The sequence below is a fragment of the Coregonus clupeaformis genome, unplaced genomic scaffold, assembly GCF_020615455.1.
Source record: "Coregonus clupeaformis isolate EN_2021a unplaced genomic scaffold, ASM2061545v1 scaf0062, whole genome shotgun sequence".
NCBI lineage: Eukaryota > Metazoa > Chordata > Actinopteri > Salmoniformes > Salmonidae > Coregonus > Coregonus clupeaformis.
Genome location: NW_025533517.1, coordinates 456,868 through 481,785, shown reverse-complemented (window position 1 = coordinate 481,785; position 24,918 = coordinate 456,868). Strand labels below are relative to the sequence as shown.

Below are 24,918 nucleotides of genomic sequence, written 5' to 3'. Positions count from 1 at the left end.
GTTGATCCAGCCTTCATTATAGTAGACCTGAGGGAGGGCTTGTTGTTGATCCAGCCTTCATTATAGTAGACCTGAGGGAGGGCTTGTTGTTGATCCAGCCTTCATTATAGTAGACCTGAGGGAGGGCTTGTTGTTGATCCAGCCTTCATTATAGTAGACCTGAGGGAGGGCTTGTTGTTGAACCAGCCTTCATTATAGTAGACCTGAGGGAGGGCTTGGGTTGTTGTTGAACCAGCCTTCATTATAGTAGGCCTGAGGGAGGGCTTGTTGTTGATCCAGCCTTCATTATAGTAGGCCTGAGGGAGGGCTTGGGTTGTTGTTGAACCAGCCTTCATTATAGTAGGCCTGAGGGAGGGCTTGTTGTTGATCCAGCCTTCATTATAGTAGGCCTGAGGGAGGGCTTGGGTTGTTGTTGAACCAGCCTTCATTATAGTAGGCCTGAGGGAGGGCTTGGGTTGTTGTTGAACCAGCCTTCATTATAGTAGGCCTGAGGGAGGGCTTGGGTTGTTGTTGAACCAGCCTTCATTATAGTAGACCTGAGGGAGGGCTTGGGTTGTTGTTGAACCAGCCTTCATTATAGTAGACCTGAGGGAGGGCTTGGGTTGTTGTTGAACCAGCCTTCATTATAGTAGACCTGAGGGAGGGCTTGTTGTTGAACCAGCCTTCATTATAGTAGACCTGAGGGAGGGCTTGGGTTGTTGTTGAACCAGCCTTCATTATAGTAGACCTGAGGGAGGGCTTGTTGTTGAACCAGCCTTCATTATAGTAGACCTGAGGGAGGGCTTGGGTTGTTGTTGATCCAGCCTTCATTATAGTAGACCTGAGGGAGGGCTTGTTGTTGATCCAGCCTTCATTATAGTAGACCTGAGGGAGGGCTTGTTGTTGATCCAGCCTTCATTATAGTAGACCTGAGGGAGGGCTTGGGGTTGTTGATCCAGCCTTCATTATAGTAGGCCTGAGGGAGGGCTTGTTGTTGATCCAGCCTTCATTATAGTAGACCTGAGGGAGGGCTTGTTGTTGAACCAGCCTTCATTATAGTAGGCCTGAGGGAGGGCTTGTTGTTGATCCAGCCTTCATTATAGTAGGCCTGAGGGAGGGCTTGGGTTGTTGTTGAACCAGCCTTCATTATAGTAGGCCTGAGGGAGGGCTTGTTGTTGAACCAGCCTTCATTATAGTAGACCTGAGGGAGGGCTTGGCTTGTTGTTGAACCAGCCTTCATTATAGTAGGCCTGAGGGAGGGCTTGTTGTTGATCCAGCCTTCATTATAGTAGGCCTGAGGGAGGGCTTGTTGTTGAACCAGCCTTCATTATAGTAGGCCTGAGGGAGGGCTTGTTGTTGATCCAGCCTTCATTATAGTAGACCTGAGGGAGGGCTTGGGTTGTTGTTGAACCAGCCTTCATTATAGTAGTCCTGAGGGAGGGCTTGGGTTTTGAACATATGAAACGGAAATCAAGCAGCTTTTACAGGTGAGAGATAACTTCTAAATACGTTGTTCACCTGTATTCTCCGATGTTCTCATCTCTCGTTTCATGATGGGCATGGAGGGGGTTTATACTAGACACCACAGGAACAGGATTATACTAGACACCACAGGAACAGGTTTATACTAGACACCACAGGAACAGGTTTATACTAGACACCACATGAACAGGTTTAAACTAGACACCACAGGAACAGGTTTTAAACTAGACACCACAGGAACAGGTTTAAAGGAAGGATACTTGGCCTCACAGGAACTCGCTGTGTAGTGTGTATCTCTCACACAACCGCAGGCACGCCACACGCACGCCACACGCACGCCACACGCACACAAACACACATATACATACGTACACACACTCTCCCTGGTGCAGTGAGAGTGAAACGTGGCCAAATAATAATTTATCATCATCTGTCCCTGTAACTAGGTGGCTGGCGAAGCTGTACCGCTGCCAACCAGAGTGGCTGGCGAAGCTGTACCGCTGCCAACCAAGGTGTGTGTGAACACTGGCGTCCTGCATGGAGACCTCATCTTTCTTCTTCCTCTGTAAGGTGTCCCAGGCAGTAGAAACACCAGGCCTTTAGATGGTAATCACCTCCAGCCCAGTCAGTCAGCCCCTATCTGTCTCTCTGGGCTGGGGATGTAGAGGTGACACTATCTGTCTCTCTGGGCTGGGCTGGGGATAATGGTGCAGGAGGGGATGGCTGCCGTTTTACGGGCTCCTAATTGAGCTAATATGTACAGTCGTGGTCAATAGTTTTGAGAATGACACAAATATTAATTTTCACAGTCTGCTGGCAATTTGCATATACTCCAGAATGTCATGAAGAGTGATCAGATGAATTGCAATTAATTGCAAAGTCCCTCTTTGCCATGAAAATTGACTTAATCCCCCCAAAAACATTTCCACTGCATTTTAGCCCTGCCACAAAAGGACCAGCTGCCATCATGTCAGTGATTCTCTCGTTAACACAGGTGAGAGTGTTGACGAGGACAAGGCTGGAGATCACTCTGTCATGCTGATTGAGTTAGAATAACAGACTGGAAGCTTTTAAAGGAGGGTGGTGCTTGAAATCATTGTTCTTCCTCTATTAACCATGGTTACCTGCAAGGAAACACATGCCGTCAGCATTGCTTTGCACAAAAAGGGCTTCACAGGCAAGGATATTGCTGCTAGTAAGTTTGCACCTAAATCAACCATTTATCGGATCATCATGAACTTCAAGGAGAGAGGTTCAATTGTTGTGAAGAAGGCATCAGGGCTCCCAAGAAAGTCCAGCAAGTGCCAGGACTGTCTCCTAAAGTTGATTCAGCTGTGGGATCGGGGCACCGCCAGTGCAGAGCTTGCTCAGGAATGGCAGCAGGCAGGTGTGAGTCCATCTGCACGCACAGTGAGGCGAAGACTGGTGTCAAGAAGGGCAGCAAAGAAGCCACTTCTCTCCAGGAAAAACATCAGGGACAGACTGATATTCTGCAAAAGGTACAGGAATTGGACTGCTGAGGACTGGGGTAAAGTCATTTTCTCTGATGAATCCCTTTCCGATTGTTTGGGGAATCCGGAAAACACCTTGTCCGGAGAAGACAATGTGAGCGCTACCATCTGTCCTGTGTCATGCCAACAGTAAAGCATCCTGAGACCATTCATGTGTGGGGTTGCTTCTCAGCCAAGGGAGTGGGCTCACTCACATTTTTGCCTAAGAACACAGCCATGAATAAAGAATGGTAGCAATACATCCTCCGAGAGAAACTTCTCCCAACCATCCAAGAACAGTTTGGTGACGACCAATGCATTTTCCAGCACGATGGAGCACCTTGCCATAAGGCAAAAGTGATAACTAAGTGGCTCAGGGAACAAAACATCAAAATGTTGGGTCCATGGCCAGGAAACTCCCCAGACCTTAATCCCATTGAGAACTGTGGTCGATCCTCAAGAGGCGGGTGGACAAACAAAACCCCACAAATTCTGACAAACTCCAAGCATTGATTATGCAAGAATGGGCTGCCATCAGTCAGGATGTGGCCCAGAAGTTAATTAACAGCATGCCAGGGCGGATTGCAGAGGTCTTGAAAAAGAAGGGTCAACACTGCAAATATTGACTCTTTGCATAAACTTAATGTAATTGTCAATAAAAGCCTTTGACACTTATGGAAAGATTGTAATTACACTTCAGTATACCATAGTAACATCTGACAAAAATATCTCATAACACTGAAGCAGTGTCCTTTGTGAAGACTAATACTTGTGTCATTCTCAACTTTTGACCACGACTGTACATGTAGGTAGACTATGCATAGATAATAAACAGAGAGTAGCAGCAGCGTAAAAGTAGAATAAAACAACAAAAATGTGTTGAGAAAAAAAGAGCAGAAGTAAAAATAAAATAACAGTAGGGAGGCTATATATACAGGGGGGTACCGGTGCAGAGTCAATGTGCGGGGGGCACCGGCTAGTTGAGGTAGTTGAAGTAATATGTACATGTGGGTAGAGTTAAAGTGACTATGCATAAATAATTAACAGAGTAGCAGCAGCGTAAAAAGATGGGGGTGGGGGGGCAGTGCAAATAGTCCGGGTAGCCATGATTAGCTATTCAGGAGTCTTATGGAGTCTTATGGCTTGGGGGTAGAAGCTGTTGAGAAGTCTTTTGGACCTAGACTTGCCGCTCCGGTACCGCTTGCCGTGCGGTAGCAGAGAGAACAGTCTATGACTTGGGTGGCTGAAGTCTTTGACAATTTTGGGGGCCTTCCTCTGACACCGCCTGGTATAGAAGTCCTGGATGGCAGGAAGCTTGGCCCCAGTGACGTATTGGGCCATACACACTACCTTCTGTAGTGCCTTGCGGTCGGAGGCCGAGCAGTTGCCATACCAGGCAGTGATGCAACCAGTCAGGATGCTCTCAATGGTGCAGCTGTAGAACTTTTTGAGGATCTCTTCACGACTGTCTTGGTGTGTTTGGACCATGATAGTTTGTTGGTGATGTGGATACCAAGGAACTTGAAGCTCTCAACCTGCTCCACTACAGTCCCGTCGATGAGAATGGGGGCGTGCTCGGTCCTCTTTTTCCTGTAGTCCACAATAATCTCGTTTGTCTTGATCACGTTGAGAGGGAGAGTGTTTTCCTGGCACCACACGGCCAGGTCTCTGACCTCCTCCCTTTAGGCTGTCTCATCGTTGTCGGTGATCAGGCCTACCACTGTTGTGTCGTCGGCAAACTTAATGATGGTGTTGGAGTCATGCTTGGCTGTGCAGTCATGGGTGAACAGGGAGTGCAGGAGGGGACTGAGCACGCACCCCTGAGGGGCCCCCGTGTTGAGGATCAGCGTGGCAGATGTGTTGTTACCTACCCTTACCACCTGTGGGTGGCCCGTCAGGAAGTCCAGGATCCAGTTGCAGAGGGAGGTGTTTAGTCCCAGGGTCCTTATCTTAGTGATGAGCTTTGAGGTCACTATGGTGTTGAACGCTGAGCTGTAGTCAATTAATAGCATTCTCACATTGTCCAGGTGGGAAAGGGCAGTGTGGAGTGCAATAGAGATTGCATCATCTGTGGATCTGTTGGGGCGGTATGCAAATTGGAGTGGGTCTAGGGTTTCTGGGATAATGGTGTTGATGTGAGCCATTACCAGCCTTTCAAAGCACTTCATGGCTACAGACGTGAGTTCTACAGTTCGGTAGTCATTTAGGCAGGTTACCTTAGTGCCTTGGCAGAATTTGTTGGCGAGTGGGTAACCCGCCTCTACCATCTGTTGTATTGGCCAACGTGCAATCACTGGAGAATAAACTGGATGATCTCCGTTCGAGACTATCCTTCTAGCGGGATGCAACAAATTCTCACAAGGCACTAAGGTAACCTGCCTAAATGACTACTGCCCCGTAGCACTCACGTCGGTTGCCATGAAGTGCTTCAAAAGGCTGGTCATGGCTCACATCAACACCATCATCCCGGAAACCCTAGACCCACTCCAATTCGCATACCGCCCCAACAGATCCAGAGATTACGAAATCTCAATCGCACTCCACACTGCCCTTTCCCACCTGGAAAAAAGGAACACCTATGTGAGAATGTGTGCTTAGTCCCGTCCTGTACTCCCTGTTGACCCACGACTGCGTGGCCAAGCACAACTCCAACACCATCATTAAGTTTGCTGACGACACAACAGTGGTAGGCCTGATCACCGACAACGATGAGACAGCCTATAGGGAGGAGGTCAGAGACCTGACAGTGTGGTGCCAGGATAACAAACTGTAGTGGAGCGGGTCTTGAGTTTCAAGTTCCTTAGTGTCCTCATCACCAACAAACTATCATGGTGTCACGACTTCGGCCGAGGCTGCCTCCCCTCCTTGTTCGGGCAGGCTTCGGCGTTCGTCGTCACCGGAGTACTAACCACTGCCGCCCCAATCATCATCACAATTGTCTTGTCTCGTTATCACACACACCTGGTTCTAATCCCCTCATTAGTCTGTGTATAAGTGTTCCCTCTGCCCCCTTGTCCTTGTGGGTGATTGTTTATTGTGGAGGTTAGTGAAGCTCGGTGGAGCTCGTGTATTTTGTATCGACGGGAGTATTTTCCCGTGTGCCTTGTATTTTCCAGTGCGCCTGTTTTGTGCCCTGGAGTATGTTTGACGCATTTCTGCGTAAACCTGTATTTTGCGGATTAAAGCCTGTTATTCTGTGATTTACCCTCCTGCGCCTGACTCCTTCAACACCACCTCATCACACATGGTCCAAACACACCAAGACAGTCGTAAAGAGGGCACGACAACACCTTTTCCCCCTCAGGAGACTTGGCATGGGTCCGCAGATCCTCAAAAAGTTATACAGCTGCACAATCGAGAGCATCCTGACCGGTTGCATCACCGCCTGGTATGGCAACTGCTCGGCATCTGACTGTAAGGCGCTACAGAGGGTAGTGCGTACGGCCCAGTACATCACTGGGGTCATGCTTCCTGCCATCCAGGACCTATATACTAGGCAGTGTCAGAGGAAGGCCCAAAAAATTGTCAAAGACTCCAGTCACCCTAGTCATAGACTGTTCTCTCTGCTACCGCACCGCAAGCGGTACCGGAGCGCCAAGTCTGGGACCAAAAGGCTCCTTAACAGCTTCTACCCCCAAGCCATAAGACTGCTGAACAATTAATCAAATGGCCACCCGGACTATTTACATAGTACCCCTACCTACATGTACAAATTACCTCGACTAACCTGTACCCCCACACATTGTGTGTTGTTCCATCCCTATGTAGTGCACTAGGGCCCATAGGGCTCAGGTCAAAAGTAGTGCACTATGTAGGGATTAGGGTACCATTTGGGATTCATACAATGTCTGTGTTAGAGTCTGGAACCAGGTCTGGCTGCATCTTAACAACCTGAAGTGACTTCCTTCCTTCCTTCCTTCCTTCCCTTGACTCCTTGCCTCAGGAATGTCTCTACAGACTTTTGAGACGTAGAAAATGTCCCATGTCCTCATCCTCCATTTGTGTTCAGCGTGATGTCAACCTCTGATGTTCGTTGTTGTTTTGATGCTGTTGTTGATGTTCTACTGTGTTGTTCCAGACACCCAGCGGAGGATGGACGACCGGCCGAAGAGGAGCAGGAAGAGAGAAGAGGAGGAGTGAGGCATGGCTTCCTGGACCTCCCAGAGGGCCGTGGGTGGACTGGCTCTCTCACACCTCCTTCAGGAGGCTGCAGGTACTGCACCATGCACTGCACCATGCACACACACGGCCACACGCTCGCGCACACACTCATGTATTTCACGTTTTTGTCTTTTAATCTACAATCATTCAGGTCAAGTTAGAATCTGAGAACCAAGAGGCTAGAGCCATCACCCAGCCCTTACTGGACACAGAGAATGGCTTTGTCAAGGTGAGCACGACTCTCTCAGAGAATGGCTTTGTCAAGGTGAGCACGACTCTCTCAGAGAATGGCTTCGTCAAGGTGAGCACGACTCTCTCAGAGAATGGCTTCGTCAAGGTGAGCACGACTCTCTCAGAGAATGGCCTCGTCAAGGTGAGCACGACTCTCTCAGAGAATGGCTTCGTCAAGGTGAGCACGACTCTCTCAGAGAATGGCTTCGTCAAGGTGAGCACGACTCTCTCAGAGAATGGCTTCGTCAAGGTGAGCACGACTCTCTCAGAGAATGGCTTTGTCAAGGTGAGCACGACTCTCTCAGAGAATGGCTTTGTCAAGGTGAGCACAACTCTCTCAGAGAATGGCTTTGTCAAGGTGAGCACAACTCTCTCAGAGAATGGCTTTGTCAAATCAAATCAAATTTTATTGGCCACATGCGCCGAATACAACAGGTGCAGACATTACAGTGAAATGCTTACTTACAGCCCTTAACCAACAGTGCATTTATTTTTAATAAAAAAGAAGAATAAAACAACAAAAATGTGTTGACAAAAAAAGAGCAGAAGTAAAAATAAAATAACAGTAGGGAGGCTATATATACAGGGGGGTACCGGTGCAGAGTCAATGTGCGGGGGCACCGGCTAGTTGAGGTAGTTGAAGTAATATGTACATGTGGGTAGAGTTAAAGTGACTATGCATAAATAATTAACAGAGTAGCAGCAGCGTAAAAAGATGGGGTGGGGGGGCAGTGCACATAGTCCGGGTAGCCATGATTAGCTATTCAGGAGTCTTATGGCTTGGGGGTAGAAGCTGTTGAGAAGTCTTTTGGACCTAGACTTGGCACTCCGGCACCGCTTGCCGTGCGGTAGCAGAGAGAACAGTCTATGACTAGGGTGGCTGGAGTCTTTGACAATTTTGAGGGCCTTCCTCTGACACCGCCTGGTATAGAGGTCCTGGATGGCAAGAATCTTGGCCCCAGTGATGTACTGGGCCGTACGCACTACCCTCTGTAGTGCCTTGCGGTCGGAGGCCAAGCAGTTGCCATACCAGGCGGTGATGCAACCAGTCAGGATGCTCTCGATGGTGCAGCTGTATAATTTTTTGAGGATCTGAGGACCCATGCCAAATCTTTTCAGTCTCCTGAGGGGGAATAGGCTTTGTCGTGCCCTCTTCACGACTGTCTTGATGTATTTGGACCATGATAGTTCTTTGGTGATGTGGACACCAAGGAACTTGAAGCTCTCAACCTGTTCCACTACAGCCCCGTCGATGAGAATGGGGGCGTGCTCAGTCCTCTTTTTTTTTTCCTGTAGTCCACAATTATCTCCTTTGTCTTGGTGACGTTGAGGGAGAGGTTGTTATCCTGGCACCACACGGCCAGGTCTCTGACCTCCTCCCTATAGGCTGTCTCATCGTTGTCGGGATCAGGCCTACCACTGTTGTGTCGTCTGCAAACTTAATGATGGTGTTGGAGTCGTGCTTGGCCACACAGTTGTGAGTGAACAGGGAGTACAGGAGGGGACTGAGCACGCACCCCTGAGGGGCCCCCGTGTTGAGGATCAGTGTGGCAGATGTGTTGTTACCTACCCTTACCACCTGGGGGCGGCCCGTCAGGAAGTCCAGGATCTAGTTGCAGAGGGAGGTGTTTAGTCCCAGGATCCTTAGCTTAGTGATGAGCTTTGAGGGCACTATGGTGTTGAATGCTGAGCTGTAGTCAATGAATAGCATTCTCAAGTAGGTGTTCCTCTTGTCCAGGTGGGAAAGGGCAGTGTGGGGTGCAATAGAGATTGCATCATCTGTGGATCTGTTGGGGCGGTATGCAAATTGGAGTGGGTCTAGGGTTTCTGGGATAATGGTGTTGATGTAGTCATGACCAGCCTTTCAAAGCACTTCATGGCTACAGACATCAGTGCTACTGGTCGGTTGTCATTTAGGCAGGTTATCTTAGAGTCCTTGGGCACGGGGACAATGGTGGTCTGCTTGAAACATGTTGGTATTACAGACTCAGTCAGGGACATGTTGAAAATGTCAGTGAAGACACTTGCCAGTTGGTCAGCACATGCTTGGAGTACACATCCTGGTAATGCGTCTGGCCCTGCGGCCTTGTGAATGTTGACCTGCTTAAAAGTCTTACTCACATCGGCTACGGAGAGCGTGATCACATAGTCATCCGGAACAGCTGGTGCTCTCATGCATGCTTCAGTGTTGCTTGCCTCGAAGCGAGCATAGAAGTGGTTTAGCTCGTCTGGTAGGCTTGTGTCACTGGGAAGCTCGCGGCTGTGCTTCCCTTTGTAGTCTGTAATAGTTTTCAAGCCCTGCCACATCCGACGAGCGTCGGAGCCGGCGTAGTACGATTCAATCTTAGTCCTGTATTGACTCTTTGCCTGTTTGATGGTTCGTCGGAGGGCATAGCGGGATTTCTTATAAGCGTCCGGGTTAGAGTCCCGCTCCTTGAAAGCGGCAGCTCTACCCTTTAGCTCAGTGCGGATGTTGCCTGTAATCCATGGCTTCTGGTTGGGGTATGTACGTACGGTCACTGTGGGGATGACATCATCAATGCACTTATTGATGAAGCCAGTGACTGATGTGGTGTACTCCTCAATGCTATCTGAAGAATCCCGGAACATGTTCCAGTCTGTGCTAGCAAAACAGTCCTGTAGCTTAGCATCTGCGTCATCTGACCACTTTTTTATTAACCGAGTCACTGGTGCTTCCTGCTGTAGTTTTTGCTTATAAGCAGGAATCAGGAGGATGGAGTTATGGTCAGATTTGCCAAATGGAGGGCGAGGGAGAGCTTTGTATGCGTCTCTGTGTGTGGAGTAAACGTGGTCTAGAGGTTTTTTTCCTCTGGTTGCACATTTAACATGCTGGTAGAAATGAGGTAGAACGGATTTAAGTTTCCCTGCATTAAAGTCCCCGGCCACTAGGAGCGCTGCCTCTGGATGAGCGTTTTCCTGTTGACTTATGGCCTTATACAGCTCATTCAGTGCAATCTTAATGCCAGCATTGGTTTGTGGTGGTAAATAGACAGCTATGAAAAATATAGATGAAAACTCTCTTGGTAAATAGTGTGGTCTACAGCTTATCATAAGATACTCTACCTCAGGCGAGCAAAACCTTGAGACTTCCTTAGTATTTGATTTTGTGCACCAGCTGTTGTTTACAAATATACACAGACCGCCACCCCTTGTCTTACCAGAGTCAGCCGTTCTATCCTGCCGATGTAGCGTATAGCCCGCTAGCTGTATGTTATCCATGTCGTCGTTCAGCCACGACTCTGTGAAACATAAGATATTACAGTTTTTAATGTCCCGTTAGTAGGATAACCGTAATCTTAGGTCATCCAATTTATTCTCCAATGATTGAACATTGGCTAATAGGCTTGATGGAAGAGGCAGTTTACTCGCTCGCCGTCGGATCCTTACAAGGCACCCCGACCTACGTCCACGATATCTCCGTCTCTTCCTCATGCGAATGACGGGGATTTGGGCCTTGTCGGGTGTCTGTAGGATATCCTTCGCGGCCGCCTCGTTGAAGAAAAAATCTTCGTCCAATACGAGGTGAGTAATCACTGTCCTGATATCCAGAAGCTCTTTTTGGTTATAAGAGACGATGGCAGAAACATTATGTACAAAAGAAATTACAAATAACGCGGAAAAACACACATAATAGTACAATTGGTTAGAGGGCTGTAAAACGGCAGCCATCTTCTCCGGCGCACAACTCTCTCAGAGAATGGCTTTGTCAAGGTGAGCACGACTCTCTCAGAGAATGGCTTTCTCAAGGTGAGCACGACTCTCTCAGAGAATGGCTTTGTCAAGGTGACCACAATTCTCTGCAACATCTCCTCTGGGAATCCCTGCCGTTCTATGCATGTGATCTATTCCAGAGCTAGCGCACCTGATCAACTTGTCAACTAATCATCAAGCCCTTGATTAGGCGAATCAGTTGGGCAAGAGTTCAGGCTTATAGATCTATTATATAATGTTTATGATGTATTTTTGCAGTACATTACATTCTGTATCCTTATGTGGTGTCAAGGCTAGTTTTGCTCCAATGTAACATTCTGTGTCTCTGTCTCTTCCTGTCAGGACCTGGAGCGTTTCCTGTGCCAGCAGGAGAGGGCGGAGCATCGTAAGAGAGAGCTGCTCCATAAGCGCTGGACGGAGCGTGTGTGGACCCCTATTCAGAGGAGCGTGGAGAAGCAAGTGTCCCATTGCTGCTATGAAGAGGCAGAAAGGATCCGCAGCATGTTCCTGCAATACATACACTACTGTAACTCCAAGGTACAATACTCTGTACTATACTATACTATACTATACTATACTATACTATACCACCAAGGTAACCCTACAGTAACACCAAGATAACCCTACAGTAACACCAAGATAACCCTACAGTAACACCAAGATAACCCTACAGTAACACCAAGATAACCCTACAGTAACACCAAGATAACCCTACAGTACCACCAAGATAACCTACAGTACCACCAAGATAACCCTACAGTAACACCAAGATAACCCTACAGTAACACCAAGATAACCCTACAGTAACACCAAGATAACCCTACAGTAACACCAAGATAACCCTACAGTAACACCAAGATAACCCTACAGTAACACCAAGATAACCCTACAGTAACACCAAGATAACCCTACAGTAACACCAAGATAACTCTACAGTAACACCAAGATAACCCTACAGTAACACCAAGATAACCCTACAGTAACACCAAGATAACCCTACAGTAACACCAAGATAATCAATCAATCAATCAATTTTATTTTATATAGCCCTTCTTACATCAGCTAATATCTCGAAGTGCTGTACAGAAACCCAGCCTAAAACCCCAAACAGCTAGTAATGCAGGTGTAGAAGCACGGTGGCTAGGAAAAACTCCCTAGAAAGGCCAAAACCTAGGAAGAAACCTAGAGAGGAACCAGGCTATGAGGGGTGGCCAGTCCTCTTCTGGCTGTGCCGGGTGGAGATTATAACAGAACCATGCCAAGATGTTCAAAAATGTTCATAAGTGACAAGCATGGTCAAATAATAATCAGGAATAAATCTCAGTTGGCTTTTCATAGCCGATCATTAAGAGTTGAAAACAGCAGGTCTGGGACAGGTAGGGGTTCCATAACCGCAGGCAGAACAGTTGAAACTGGAATAGCAGCAAGGCCAGGCGGACTGGGGACAGCAAGGAGTCACCACGGCCGGTAGTCCCGGCGTATGGTCCTAGGTGCTCAGGTCTCTCAGTTGGCTTTTCATAGCCGATCATTAAGAGTTGAAAACAGCAGGTCTGGGACAGGTAGGGGTTTCGTAACCGCAGGCAGAACAGTTGAAACTGGAATAGCAGCAAGGCCAGGCGGACTGGGGACAGCAAGGTGTCATCATGCCCGGTAGTCCTGACGTATGGTCCTAGGGCTCAGGTTCTCAGAGAGAAAGAGAGAACGAGAGAATTAGAGAGAGCATACTTAAATTCACACAGGACACTGGATAAGACAGGAGAAGTACTCCAGGTATAACCAACTAACCCCAGCCCCGACACATAAACTACTGCAGCATAAATACTGGAGGCTGAGACAGGAGCGGTCCGGAGACACTGTGGCCCCATCCGAAGAAACCCCCGGACAGGGCCAAACAGGAAGGATATAACCCCACCCACTCTGCCAAAGCACAGCCCCCGCACCACTAGAGGGATATCCTCAACCACCAACTTACAATCCTGAGACAAGGCCGAGTATAGCCCACAGAGGTCTCCACCACAGCACAAACCAAGGGGGGCGCCAACCCAGACAGGAAGATCACGTCAGTAACTCAACCCCACTCAAGTGACGCACCCCCTCCCAGGGACGGCATGAAAGAGCACCAGCAAGCCAGTGACTCAGCCCCTGCAACAGGGTTAGAGGCAGAGAACCCCAGTGGAGAGGGGAACCGGCCCGGCAGAGACAGCAAGGGCTGTTCGTTGCTCCAGAGCCTTTCCGTTCACCTTCACACTCCTGGGCCAGACTACACTCAATCATATGACCTACTGAAGAGATAAGTCTTCAGTAAAGACTTAAAGGTTGAGACCGAGTCTGCGTCTCTCACATGGGTAGGCAGACTGTTCCATAAAAATGGAGATCTATAGGAGAAAGCCCTGCCTCCCGCTGTTTGCTTAGAAATTCTAGGGACAATTAGGAGGCCTGCGTCTTGTGACCGTAGCGTACGTATTGGTATGTACGGCAGGACCAACTCGGAAAGATAGGTAGGAGCAAGCCCATGTAATGCTTTATAGGTTAACAGTAAAACCTTGAAATCAGCCCTTGCCTTAACAGGAAGCCAGTGTAGGGAAGCTAGCACTGGAGTAATATGATCAAATTTCTTGGTTCTAGTCAGGATTCTAGCAGCCGTATTTAGCACTAACTGAAGTTTATTTAGTGCTTTATCCGGGTAGCCGGAAAATAGAGCATTGCAGTAGTCTAACCTAGAAGTAACAAATGCATGGATTAATTTTTCTGCATCATTTTTGGACAGAAAATTTCTGATTTTTGCAATGTTACGTAGATGGAAAAAAGCTGTCCTTGAAACAGTCTTGATATGTTCGTCAAAAGAGAGATCAGGGTCAAGAGTAACGCCAAGGTCCTTCACAGTTTTATTTGAGACGACTTTACAACCATCAAGATGAATTGTCAGATTTAACAGAAGATCTCTTTGTTTCTTGGGACCTAGAACAAGCATCTCTGTTTTGTCCGAGTTTAAAAGTAAAAAGTTTTCAGCCATCCACTTCCTTATGTCTGAAACACAGGCTTCTAGCGAGGGCAATTTTGGGGCTTCACCATGTTTCATTGAAATGTACAGCTGTGTGTCATCCGCATAGCAGTGAAAGTTAACATTATGTTTTCGAATAACATCCCCAAGAGGTAAAATATATAGTGAAAACAATAGTGGTCCTAAAACGGAACCTTGAGGAACACCGAAATGTACAGTTGATTTGTCGGAGGACAGACCATTCACAGAGACAAACTGATATCTTTCCGACAGGTAAGATCTAAACCAGGCCAGAACTTGTCCGTGTAGACCAATTTGGGTTTCCAGTCTCTCCAAAAGAATGTGGTGATCGATGGTGTCAAAGGCAGCACTAAGGTCTAGTAGCACGAGGACAGATGCAGAGCCTCGGTCTGACGCCATTAAAAGGTCATTTACCACCTTCACAAGTGCAGTCTCAGTGCTATGATGGGGTCTAAAACCAGACTGAAGCATTTCGTACACATTGTTTGTCTTCAGAAAGGCAGTGAAGTTGCTGCGCAACAGCTTTTTCTAAAATTTTTGAGAGGAATGGAAGATTCGATATAGGCCGATAGTTTTTATATTTTCCGGGTCAAGGTTTGGCTTTTTCAAGAGAGGCTTTATCACTGCCACTTTTAGTGAGTTTGGTACACATCCGGTGGATAGAGAGCTGTTTATTATGTTCAACATAGGAGGGCCAAGCACAGGAAGCAGCTCCTTCAGCAGTTTAGTAGGAATAGGATCCAGTATGCAGCTTGAAGGTTTAGAGGCCATGATTATTTTCATCATTGTGTCAAGAGATATAGTACTAAAACACTTAAGTGTCTCTCCCGATCCCAGGCCCTCGCAGAGCTGTGCAGATCCAGGACAGCTAAGCCCTGGAGGAATACACAGATTCAAAGAGGAGTCCGTAATTTGCTTTCTAATGGTCATGATCTTTTCCTCAAAGAAGTTCATGAATTTATTACTGCTGAAGTGAAAGCCATCCTCTCTTGGGGAATGCTGCTTTTTAGTTAGCTTTGCAACAGTATCAAAAAGAAATTTTGGATTATTCTTATTTTCCTCGATTAAGTTGGAAAAGTAGGATGATCGAGCAGCAGTGAGGGCTCTTCGGTACTGCACGGTACTGTCTTTCCAAGCTAGTCGGAAGACTTCCAGTTTGGTGTGGCGCCATTTCCGTTCCAATTTCCTGGAAGCTTGCTTCAAAGCTCGGGTATTTTCTGTATACCAGGGAGCTAGTTTCTTATGACAAATGTTTTTTCGTTTTTAGGGGTGCAACTGCATCTAGGGTATTGCGCAAGGTTAAATTGAGTTCCTCAGTTAAGTGGTTAACTGATTTTGTCCTCTGACGTCCTTGGGTAGGCAGAAGGAGTCTGGAAGGGCATCAAGGAATTTTTGTGTTGTCTGAGAATTTATAGCACGACTTTTGATGCTCCTTGGTTGGGGTCTGAGCAGATTATTTGTTGCGATTGCAAACGTAATAAAATGGTGGTCCGATAGTCCAGGATTTTGTGGAAAAACATTAAGATCTACAACATTTATTCCATGGGACAAAACTAGGTCCAGAGTATGACTGTGGCAGTGAGTAGGTCCAGAGACATGTTGGACAAAACCCACTGAGTCGATGATGGCTCCGAAAGACTTTTGGAGTGGGTCTGTGGACTTCTCCATGTGAATATTAAAATCACCAAAAATTAGAATATGATCTGCTATGACTACAAGGTCTGATAGGAATTCAGGAAACTCAGAGAGGAACGCTGTATATGGCCCAGGAGGCCTGTAAACAGTAGCTATAAAAAGTGATTGAGTAGGCTGCATAGATTTCATGACTAGAAGCTCAAAAGATGAAAACGCCATTTTTTTTTTGTAAATTGAAATTTGCTATCGTAAATGTTAGCAACACCTCCGCCTTTGCGGGATGCACGGGAAATATGGTCACTAGTGTAACCAGGAGGTGAGGCCTCATTTAACACAGCAAATTCATCAGGCTTAAGCCATGTTTCAGTCAGGCCAATCACATCAAGATTATGATCAGTGATTAGTTCATTGACTATGACTGCCTTTGAAGTGAGGGATCTAACATTAAGTAACCCTATTTTGAGATGTGAGGTATCACGATCTCTTTCAATAATGGCAGGAATGGAGGAGGTCTTTATCCTAATAAGATTGCTAGGGTGAACACCGCCATGTTTAGTTTTGCCCAACCTAGGTCGAGGCACAGACACAGTCTCAATGGGTATGGCTGAGCTGACTACACTGACTATGCTATTGGCAGACTCCACTAAGCTGGCAGGTTGGCTAACAGCCTGCTGCCTGGCCTGCACCCTATTTCACTGTGGGGCTAGAGGAGTTAGAGCCCTATCTATGTTGGTAGATAAGAGGAGAGCACCCCTCCAGCTAGGATGGAGTCCGTCACTCCTCAGCAGGTCAGGCTTGGTCCTGTTTGTGGGTGAGTCCCAGAAAGAGGGCCAATTATCCACAAATGTTATCTTTTGGGAGGGGCAGAAAACAGTTTTCAACCAGCGATTGAGTGCTGAGACTCTGCTGTAGAGCTCGTCACTTCCCCTAACTGGGAGGGGGCCAGAGACAATTACTCGATGCCGACACATCTTTCTAGCTGATTTACAAGCTGAAGCTATGTTGCACTTGGTGACCTCTGACTGTTTCATCCTAACATCGTTGGTGCCGACGTGGATAACAATATCTCTATACTCTCTACACTCGCCAGTTTTAGCTTTAGCCAGCACCATCTTTAGATTAGCCTTAACGTCGGTAGCCCTGCCCCCTGGTAAACAGTGTATGATCGCTGGGTGATTCGTTTTAAGTCTAATACTGCGGGTAATGGAGTCGCCAATGACTAGGGTTTTCAATTTGTCAGAGCTAATGGTGGAGCCTTCGGCGTCTCAGACCCCGTAACGGGAGGAGTAGAGACAAGAGAAGACTCAGACTCAGACTCCGACTCGCTACATAATGGGGAAAACCGGTTGAAGGTTTCTGTCGGCTGAATGAGCGACACCGGTTGAGCATTCCAACAGTATTTCCCTCCAGAAGCCATGAGAAAGTTGTCCGGCTGCGGGGACTGTGCGGGGGGATTTATACTAACGTTACTGTCTGTACTTACTGGTGGCACAGACGCTGTTTCTTCCTTTCCTACACTGAAATTACCCTTGCCTAACGATTGCGTCTGAAGCTGGGCTTGTAGCACAGCTATTCTCGCCGTAAGGCGATCGTTCTCCTGTATATTATGAGTACAGCGACTGCAATTAGAAGACATCATGTTAATGTTACTACTTAGCTTCGGCTGTTGAAGATGTTGACGAACCATGTCCAGATAAAGCGTCCGGAGTGAAAAAGTTGAATAAGGGAAAAAAGTTGCGATGGAAAAAAGGAAAATAAAGTAAAATTGGCAGCTAAAACGCACAGGAAAATGACTCTTCTGTCTCGGGATAAAACGTCCGGGGTGAAAAAGTTTAACGAAAAAAGATGAGTGAGGACAAAACTAAAAAGTTGGTAAATTTGTTGAACACAGAGATTGATTAAACGTTTATTAAAAGTAAAACGTGAATAGTTTGGCAGGTAGCCAAGTAGCAACAAACAGCACAGCAGCACGGAGACAATGCGGAAGCGAGACGGAAGTCACTGAAGCTACTGTCACGGTGGAGGAGGATAACCAGATTACAACCAGGTGAAGACCAAGATAACCCTACAGTAACATCAAGATAACCCTACAGTAACATCAAGATAACCCTACTGTAACACCAAGATAACCCTACAGTACCACCAAGATAACCCTACAGTAACACCAAGATAACCCTACAGTAACACCAAGATAACCCTACAGTAACACCAAGATAACCCTACAGTAACACCAAGATAACCCTACAGTAACACCAAGATAACCCTACAGTAACACCAAGATAACACTACAGCAACACCAAGATAACCCTACAGTAACACCAAGATAACACTACAGTAACACCAAGATAACCCTACAGTAACACCAAGATAACACTACAGTAACACCAAGATAACCCTACAGTAACACCAAGATAACCCTACAGTAACACCAAGATAACCCTACAGTAATACCAAGATAACCCTACAGTAACACCAAGATAACCCTACAGTAACATCAAGATAACCCTACAGTAACATCAAGATAACCCTACAGTAACACCAAGATAACCCTACAGTAACACCAAGATAACCCTACAGTAACTCCAAGATAACCCTACAGTAACACCATTTGACAGCCGTGTTGAACACAGACTATATGTTAGGAAAATGTAGGATGACTAAGGGTGTTGTCCTCCTCTCCAGGGTTTTGTGTTTCTGGAGAACTATGACCCCCAGGAGTACAACCCCTTCCACCTGCACATCAACCAACCTCAGGTCTTTACAGTAAGGCTACAGACCTCATTATGCTATAGACCTCATTATGCTACAGACCTCATTATGCTACAGACCTCACTATGCTACAGACCTCACTATGCTACAGACCTCATTATGCTACAGACCTCATTATGCTACAGACCTCATTATGCTACAGACCTCATTATGCTACAGACCTCACTATGCTACAGACCTCATTATGCTACAGACCTCACTATGCTACAGACCTCACTATTCTACAGACCTCATTATGCTACAGACCTCACTATGCTACAGACCTCATTATGCTACAGACCTCACTATGCTACAGACCTCATTATGCTACAGACCTCACTATGCTACAGACCTCATTATGCTACAGACCTCATTATGCTACAGACCTCATTATGCTACAGACCTCACTATGCTACAGACCTCATTATGCTACAGACCTCATTATGCTACAGACCTCATTATGCTACAGACCTCATTATGCTACAGACCTCATTATGCTACAGACCTCACTATGCTACAGACCTCACTATGCTACAGACCTCATTATGCCACAGATCTCATAATGCTACAGACCTCATTATGCTACAGACCTCATTACTTTATGGTAAGACTACGGACCAGAAAGTATTGTCCAACCCATCGGGGGATCTCACTACACCCCCATATGCCATGTCTTGAAATTTGCAGACAGACGGATTAAAAGTATATTTACGTTGTAATACTTCTGGCAGCCAACTTTCTAGCTCAGCCTATAACTTTTGGACTTCATAGCGTTCCCAGAAGGCAATGAGGTATTGAGTCATTGTTAGTTTTACACTGTAGTCCCGTGTAGCTCAGTTGGTAGAGCGTGACGCTTGCAACGCCAGGGTTGTGGGTTCGATTCCCACGGGGGACCAGTATGAAAAAATTTATACACTCACTAACTGTAAGTGGCTCTGGATAAGAGCGTCTGCTAAATGATGTAAATGTTAAATGTAGACAACTAGTGTCTAGTGTGTACCGTTGTGCTGTAGAACTTGTGTAATAAATTCTATACATTAGTCAGTTATATATATATATATATATATATATATATATATTGGATGGTTGAATTGTTGAATATGTTATGAATGATAGGAGGCCGTCTGCGCTCTTTTAAGATCCTTACTACTGAATAGGGTCTGTTCCAGGTGCGTAGGAGTCAAAATAAGAATTCAGGAAGAGATGGAGACCCACACACTGTCGAAGAAAGGAATACATCTAAAACTGAGGCTTGAATGCAAAATAAAAGATGTTTAATAGAACATCATGGTGCCCAAATAATCACAGTGCAAGAAAGTTATTGAAGCCTTTTCTTTAACTGGTATATTGCCTCTTATTGGTGCTCGATACCGCCATCTATTGGTGTCTCTAGCTCCCTACTCTATTTACCCTTATTTATTCGGAGGAAACGTTCCCATGGTAATATGTAGAAGCAATAAATGATGATGTTTCTCTGTCTGCTTTTGTATATAATCTAGATCATACATTATATTCTACCAGGTGCTGATTCATAGATTTTCTGATGTGTTTTCTTGCTTTCATTCTCCTTGACCTAGAAGCCAGGTGTGGGTGCCGACCTCCCCGCTGACGACGGCCTGAGGCCCAAACGTTTGTTTTGTTTTCACCTTTCATTTATTTTCTGCATTTTCTATTTAGCATTTAAGCCTCCGTTTGGGATTTCATCATTTTATTCTACAGTGTGCGGGTCTCCACCTCTTCCTGAATATGTTATGAACCATGAATATGTTGATTGGTTTCACTTCTTCCAGGTCACCACGCCTGCGTTGAGGGACCCGCTGTTCCTTCAATCACATGAAGGATAAAAGGAAAAGACAGGTATTAAGAGGGCGGTCCTACGCTGTCAGACAGGTATTAAGAGGGCGGTCCTACGCTGTCAGACAGGTATTAAGAGGGCAGTCCTACGCTGTCAGACAGGTATTAAGAGGGCAGTCCTACGCTGTCAGACAGGTATTAAGAGGACGGTCCTACGCTGTCAGACAGGTATTAAGAGGGCAGTCCTACGCTGTCAGACAGGTATTAAGAGGGCAGTCCTACGCTGTCAGACAGGTATTAAGAGGGCAGTCCTACGCTGTCAGACAGGTATTAAGAGGGCAGTCCTACGCTGTCAGACAGGTATTAAGAGGGCAGTCCTACGCTGTCAGACAGGTATTAAGAGGACGGTCCTACGCTGTCAGACAGGTATTAAGAGGACGGTCCTACGCTGTCAGACAGGTATTAAGAGGGCGGTCCTACGCTGTCAGACAGGTATTAAGAGGGCGGTCCTACGCTGTCAGACAGGTATTAAGAGGGCGGTCCTACGCTGTCAAAAAGAAGACCTGAAACTTTATTGACAAATAGCAAAGGGAAGGAAACTATAAAGGAAAGCATGAGCCTGATTCTGTATTACATGTTGACTGTTAGCTATGTAAAGGTGTGACTGTTAGCTATGTAAAGGTGTGTCCCAGGTGTGACTGTTAGCTATGTAAAGGTGTGTCCCAGGTGTGACTGTTAGCTATGTAAAGGTGTGTCCCAGGTGTGACTGTTAGCTATGTAAAGGTGTGTCCCAGGTGTGACTGTTAGCTATGTAAAGGTGTGTCCCAGGTGTGACTGTTAGCTATGTAAAGGTGTGTCCCAGGTGTGACTGTTAGCTATGTAAAGGTGTGTCCCAGGTGTGACTGTTAGCTATGTAAAGGTGTGTCCCAGGTGTGACTGTTAGCTATGTAAAGGTGTGTCCCAGGTGTGACTGTTAGCTATGTAAAGGTGTGACTGTTAGCTATGTAAAGGTGTGTCCCAGGTGTGACTGTTAGCTATGTAAAGGTGTGTCCCAGGTGTGACTGTTAGCTATGTAAAGGTGTGTCCCAGGTGTGACTGTTAGCTATGTAAAGGTGTGTCCCAGGTGTGACTGTTAGCTATGTAAAGGTGTGTCCCAGGTGTGACTGTTAGCTATGTAAAGGCGTGTCCCAGGTGTGACTGTTAGCTATGTAAAGGTGTGTCCCAGGTGTGACTGTTAGCTATGTAAAGGTGTGTCCCAGGTGTGACTGTTAGCTATGTAAAGGTGTGTCCCAGGTGTGACTGTTAGCTATGTAAAGGTGTGTCCCAGGTGTGACTGTTAGCTATGTAAAGATGTGTCCCAGGTGTGACTGTTAGCTATGTAAAGGTGTGACTGTTAGCTATGTAAAGGTGTGACTGTTAGCTATGTAAAGGTGTGTCCCAGGTGTGACTGTTAGCTATGTAAAGGTGTGTCCCAGGTGTTACTGTTAGCTATGTAAAGGTGTGACTGTTAGCTATGTAAAGGTGTGACTGTTAGCTATGTAAAGGTGTGTCCCGGGTGTGACTGTTAGCTATGTAAAGGTGTGACTGTTAGCTATGTAAAGGTGTGACTGTTAGCTATGTAAAGGTGTGACTGTTAGCTATGTAAAGGTGTGACTGTTAGCTATGTAAAGGTGTGACTGTTAGCTATGTAAAGGTGTGACTGTTAGCTATGTAAAGGTGTGACTGTTAGCTATGTAAAGGTGTGACTGTTAGCTATGTAAAGGTGTGACTGTTAGCTATGTAAAGGTGTGACTGTTAGCTATGTAAAGGTGTGACTGTTAGCTATGTAAAGGTGCGACTGTTAGCTATGGAAAGGTGTGTCCCAGGCGTGACTGTTAGCTATGTAAAGGTGTGTCCCAGGTGTGACTGTTAGCTATGTAAAGGTGTGACTGTTAGCTATGTAAAGGTGTGACTGTTAGCTATGTAAAGGTGTGACTGTTAGCTATGTAAAGGTGTGACTGTTAGCTATGTAAAGGTGTGACTGTTAGCTATGTAAAGGTGTGACTGTTAGCTATGTAAAGGTGCGACTGTTAGCTATGGAAAGGTGTGTCCCAGGTGTGACTGTTAGCTATGTAAAGGTGTGTCCCAGGTGTGACTGTTAGCTATGTAAAGGTGTGACTGTTAGCTATGTAAAGGTGTGACTGTTAGCTATGTAAAGGTGTGACTGTTAGCTATGTAAAGGTGTGACTGTTAGCTATGTAAAGGTGTCCCCTCTTCCTCTTTCTCTCCGACAGGTATCGTACACACACAGCCAGGTAGATCAGCTCCTCCAGCATAACCTGCCTCACCTGGCCCCTCCCACTGACCCCATGACCTCACACCCTCACCTGAGGTCAGTTGACCTGCCCCTCCTGGCCCCGACCACTCACCGGAGCTCCACCCCCAGAGAACCTCTAGTGGAGGTGGAGACTGCCCTATGGAGGCCTGACAGGTACATACTAGACACTACGATTTACTTTGCCTTTTAAGAATCCAATGATAGGATAAATGGAAGCGTTCCAGGACAGATGTGGTTCTACCTGTTATACAGTGAGGGAAAAAAGTATTTGATCCCCTGCTGATTTTGTACGTTTGCCCACTGAGAAAGACATGATCAGTCTATAATTTTAATGGTAGGTTTATTTGAACAGTGAGAGACAGAATAACAACAAAAACATCCAGAAAAACACATGTAAAAAATGTTATAAATTGATTTGCATTTTAATGAGGGAAATAAGTATTTGACACCCTCTCAATCAGAAAGATTTCTGGCTCCCAGGTGTCTTTTATACAGGTAACGAGCTGAGATTAGGAGCACACTATTGTTCTACCTGTTCCAGGAGAGATGTGGTTCTACCTAAGAAGGTGTGTGTTTATAATATCTACCTGTATCCTCTGCTCTCTTCTCGTCCTCCAAGGCCGCCCAGACCATAGCCACTGTCACACCTGACGGGAGATGTCTGCAGACACCTTGCTGGTCCTACAATGGATAATGACCCTCTACCTCTCTTACCAATAAACAGGGCTTGAGAGCACAGCGTTCTGTAGTGTGGTGTCACTGTTGGGAAATATGAACAGCAACCGTAGATACACTATGGCGGGTATTCAATCGTCTCTTTGTCGACAAGGGTAATTCACGCTTGAGCAGACATTGTTTACTGTTAATACGATCTTCGTGCACATTGATGTAATTGCCTTTAAAAGGGACAATGTCGACAGCGCTATTTGTTGTCAATAACGCACCTTTGATTGAATCCCGTCATAATGTTTACATCGCATGAACACTGGCCTGGAGACCACAGAGTCAGGACTCAGGAGAGGGCATACGGCAGATCACATAAGTTTTATTTATTGGTCCAAACCATCCCAGGATGCAGTGGGACTAGACATGATCACATGGTACCAGCGGTGTATTCATTAGGCGCACACCGTCGTAAAACATTGGACACATTTGGGTAGGTCCCTCCTCGTTTGGTTCCCAGTGAATTACACCCCTGGCCTCTCTGGCCACAGCATCCCAAATTACACACTATGGGCCCTGATCAAAAATAGTACACTGCTGGCTTGCCACTGAAGCTAAGCAGGGTCAGTCCTGGTTGGTCCCTGGATGGGAGACCAGATGCTGCTGTAAGTGGTGTTGGAGGGCCAGTAGGATGCACTCTTTCCTCTAGTCAATTTTTTTATCTCAATGCCCCAGGGCAGTGATTGGGGACATTGCCCTGTGTAGGGTGCTGTCTTTCGGGTGTCCTGACTCTCTGTGGTCACTAAAAGATCCCATGACACTTACCGTAAGAGTAGGGGTGTTAACCCCGGTGTCCTGGCTAGATTCCGAATATGGTCCTTACACCATCATCCCCAGGTTCCAATTCGCTCATTCATCCCCCCTCCCCCTCCTCTCCCCTGTAACTATTCCTGAGGTTGTTGCTGTAAAATGAGAATGTGTTCTCAGTCAACTTACCTGGTGAAATAAATATAGGGAATAAGAAACCATCAAACAGGCAAAGCAAACAATCCTACTACACTTGCTCTGACGCTCATCGGATGTGGCAGGACTTGCAAACTATAACGGATTACAAAGGGAAACCCAGCCGTGAGTTGTCCAGTGACGCAAGACGAGCTAAATACCTTCTATACTCGCTTCGATGCTAGCAACACTGAACCATTTATGAGAGCCCAAGCTGTTCCGGACGACTGTGCTCTGTGATCACGCTCTCCATAGCCGATGTGAGTAAGACCTTTAAACAGGTCAACATTCACAAGGCCGCGGGGCCAGACGGATTACCAGGATGTGTACTCAGAGCATGCATGGCACAACTAGCAAGTGTCTTCACTGACATTTTCAACCTCTCCCTGACCGAGTCTGTAATACCCACGTTTCAAGCAGACCACCATAGTCCCTGTGCCCAAGAATGCGAAGGTAACCTGCCTAAATGACTACCGCCCCGTAGCACTCAGGTCAGTAGCCATGACATCCTTGGAAAGGCTGCTAATGGCTCACATCAACACCATTATCCCAGAAACCCTAGACCCACTCCAATTCGCATACCGCCCCAACAGATCCACAGATGATGCAATCTCTATTGCACTCCACACTGCCCTTTCCCACATTGACAAAAGGAACACCTA

At 46.5% G+C, this 24,918-nt stretch overlaps 1 protein-coding gene across 1 annotated transcript in view; it reads left to right on the top strand.

Annotated features, from left to right (window-relative positions):
- fam228a (family with sequence similarity 228 member A) overlaps window positions 1–23,334 on the top strand; it is a 45,725-nt gene extending 22,391 nt beyond the window's left edge. Inside the window, exons 4-10 of the mRNA XM_045212902.1 lie at window positions 1,908–1,973; window positions 7,030–7,164; window positions 7,264–7,341; window positions 11,418–11,612; window positions 18,415–18,495; window positions 22,548–22,744; window positions 23,211–23,334. Of these exons, the coding sequence (XP_045068837.1) occupies window positions 1,908–1,973; window positions 7,030–7,164; window positions 7,264–7,341; window positions 11,418–11,612; window positions 18,415–18,495; window positions 22,548–22,744; window positions 23,211–23,226 (768 nt within the window). The 3' untranslated portion in view covers window positions 23,227–23,334. The remainder of the gene's footprint in view (window positions 1–1,907; window positions 1,974–7,029; window positions 7,165–7,263; window positions 7,342–11,417; window positions 11,613–18,414; window positions 18,496–22,547; window positions 22,745–23,210) is intronic.
- Window positions 23,335–24,918: the final 1,584 nt, after the last annotated feature.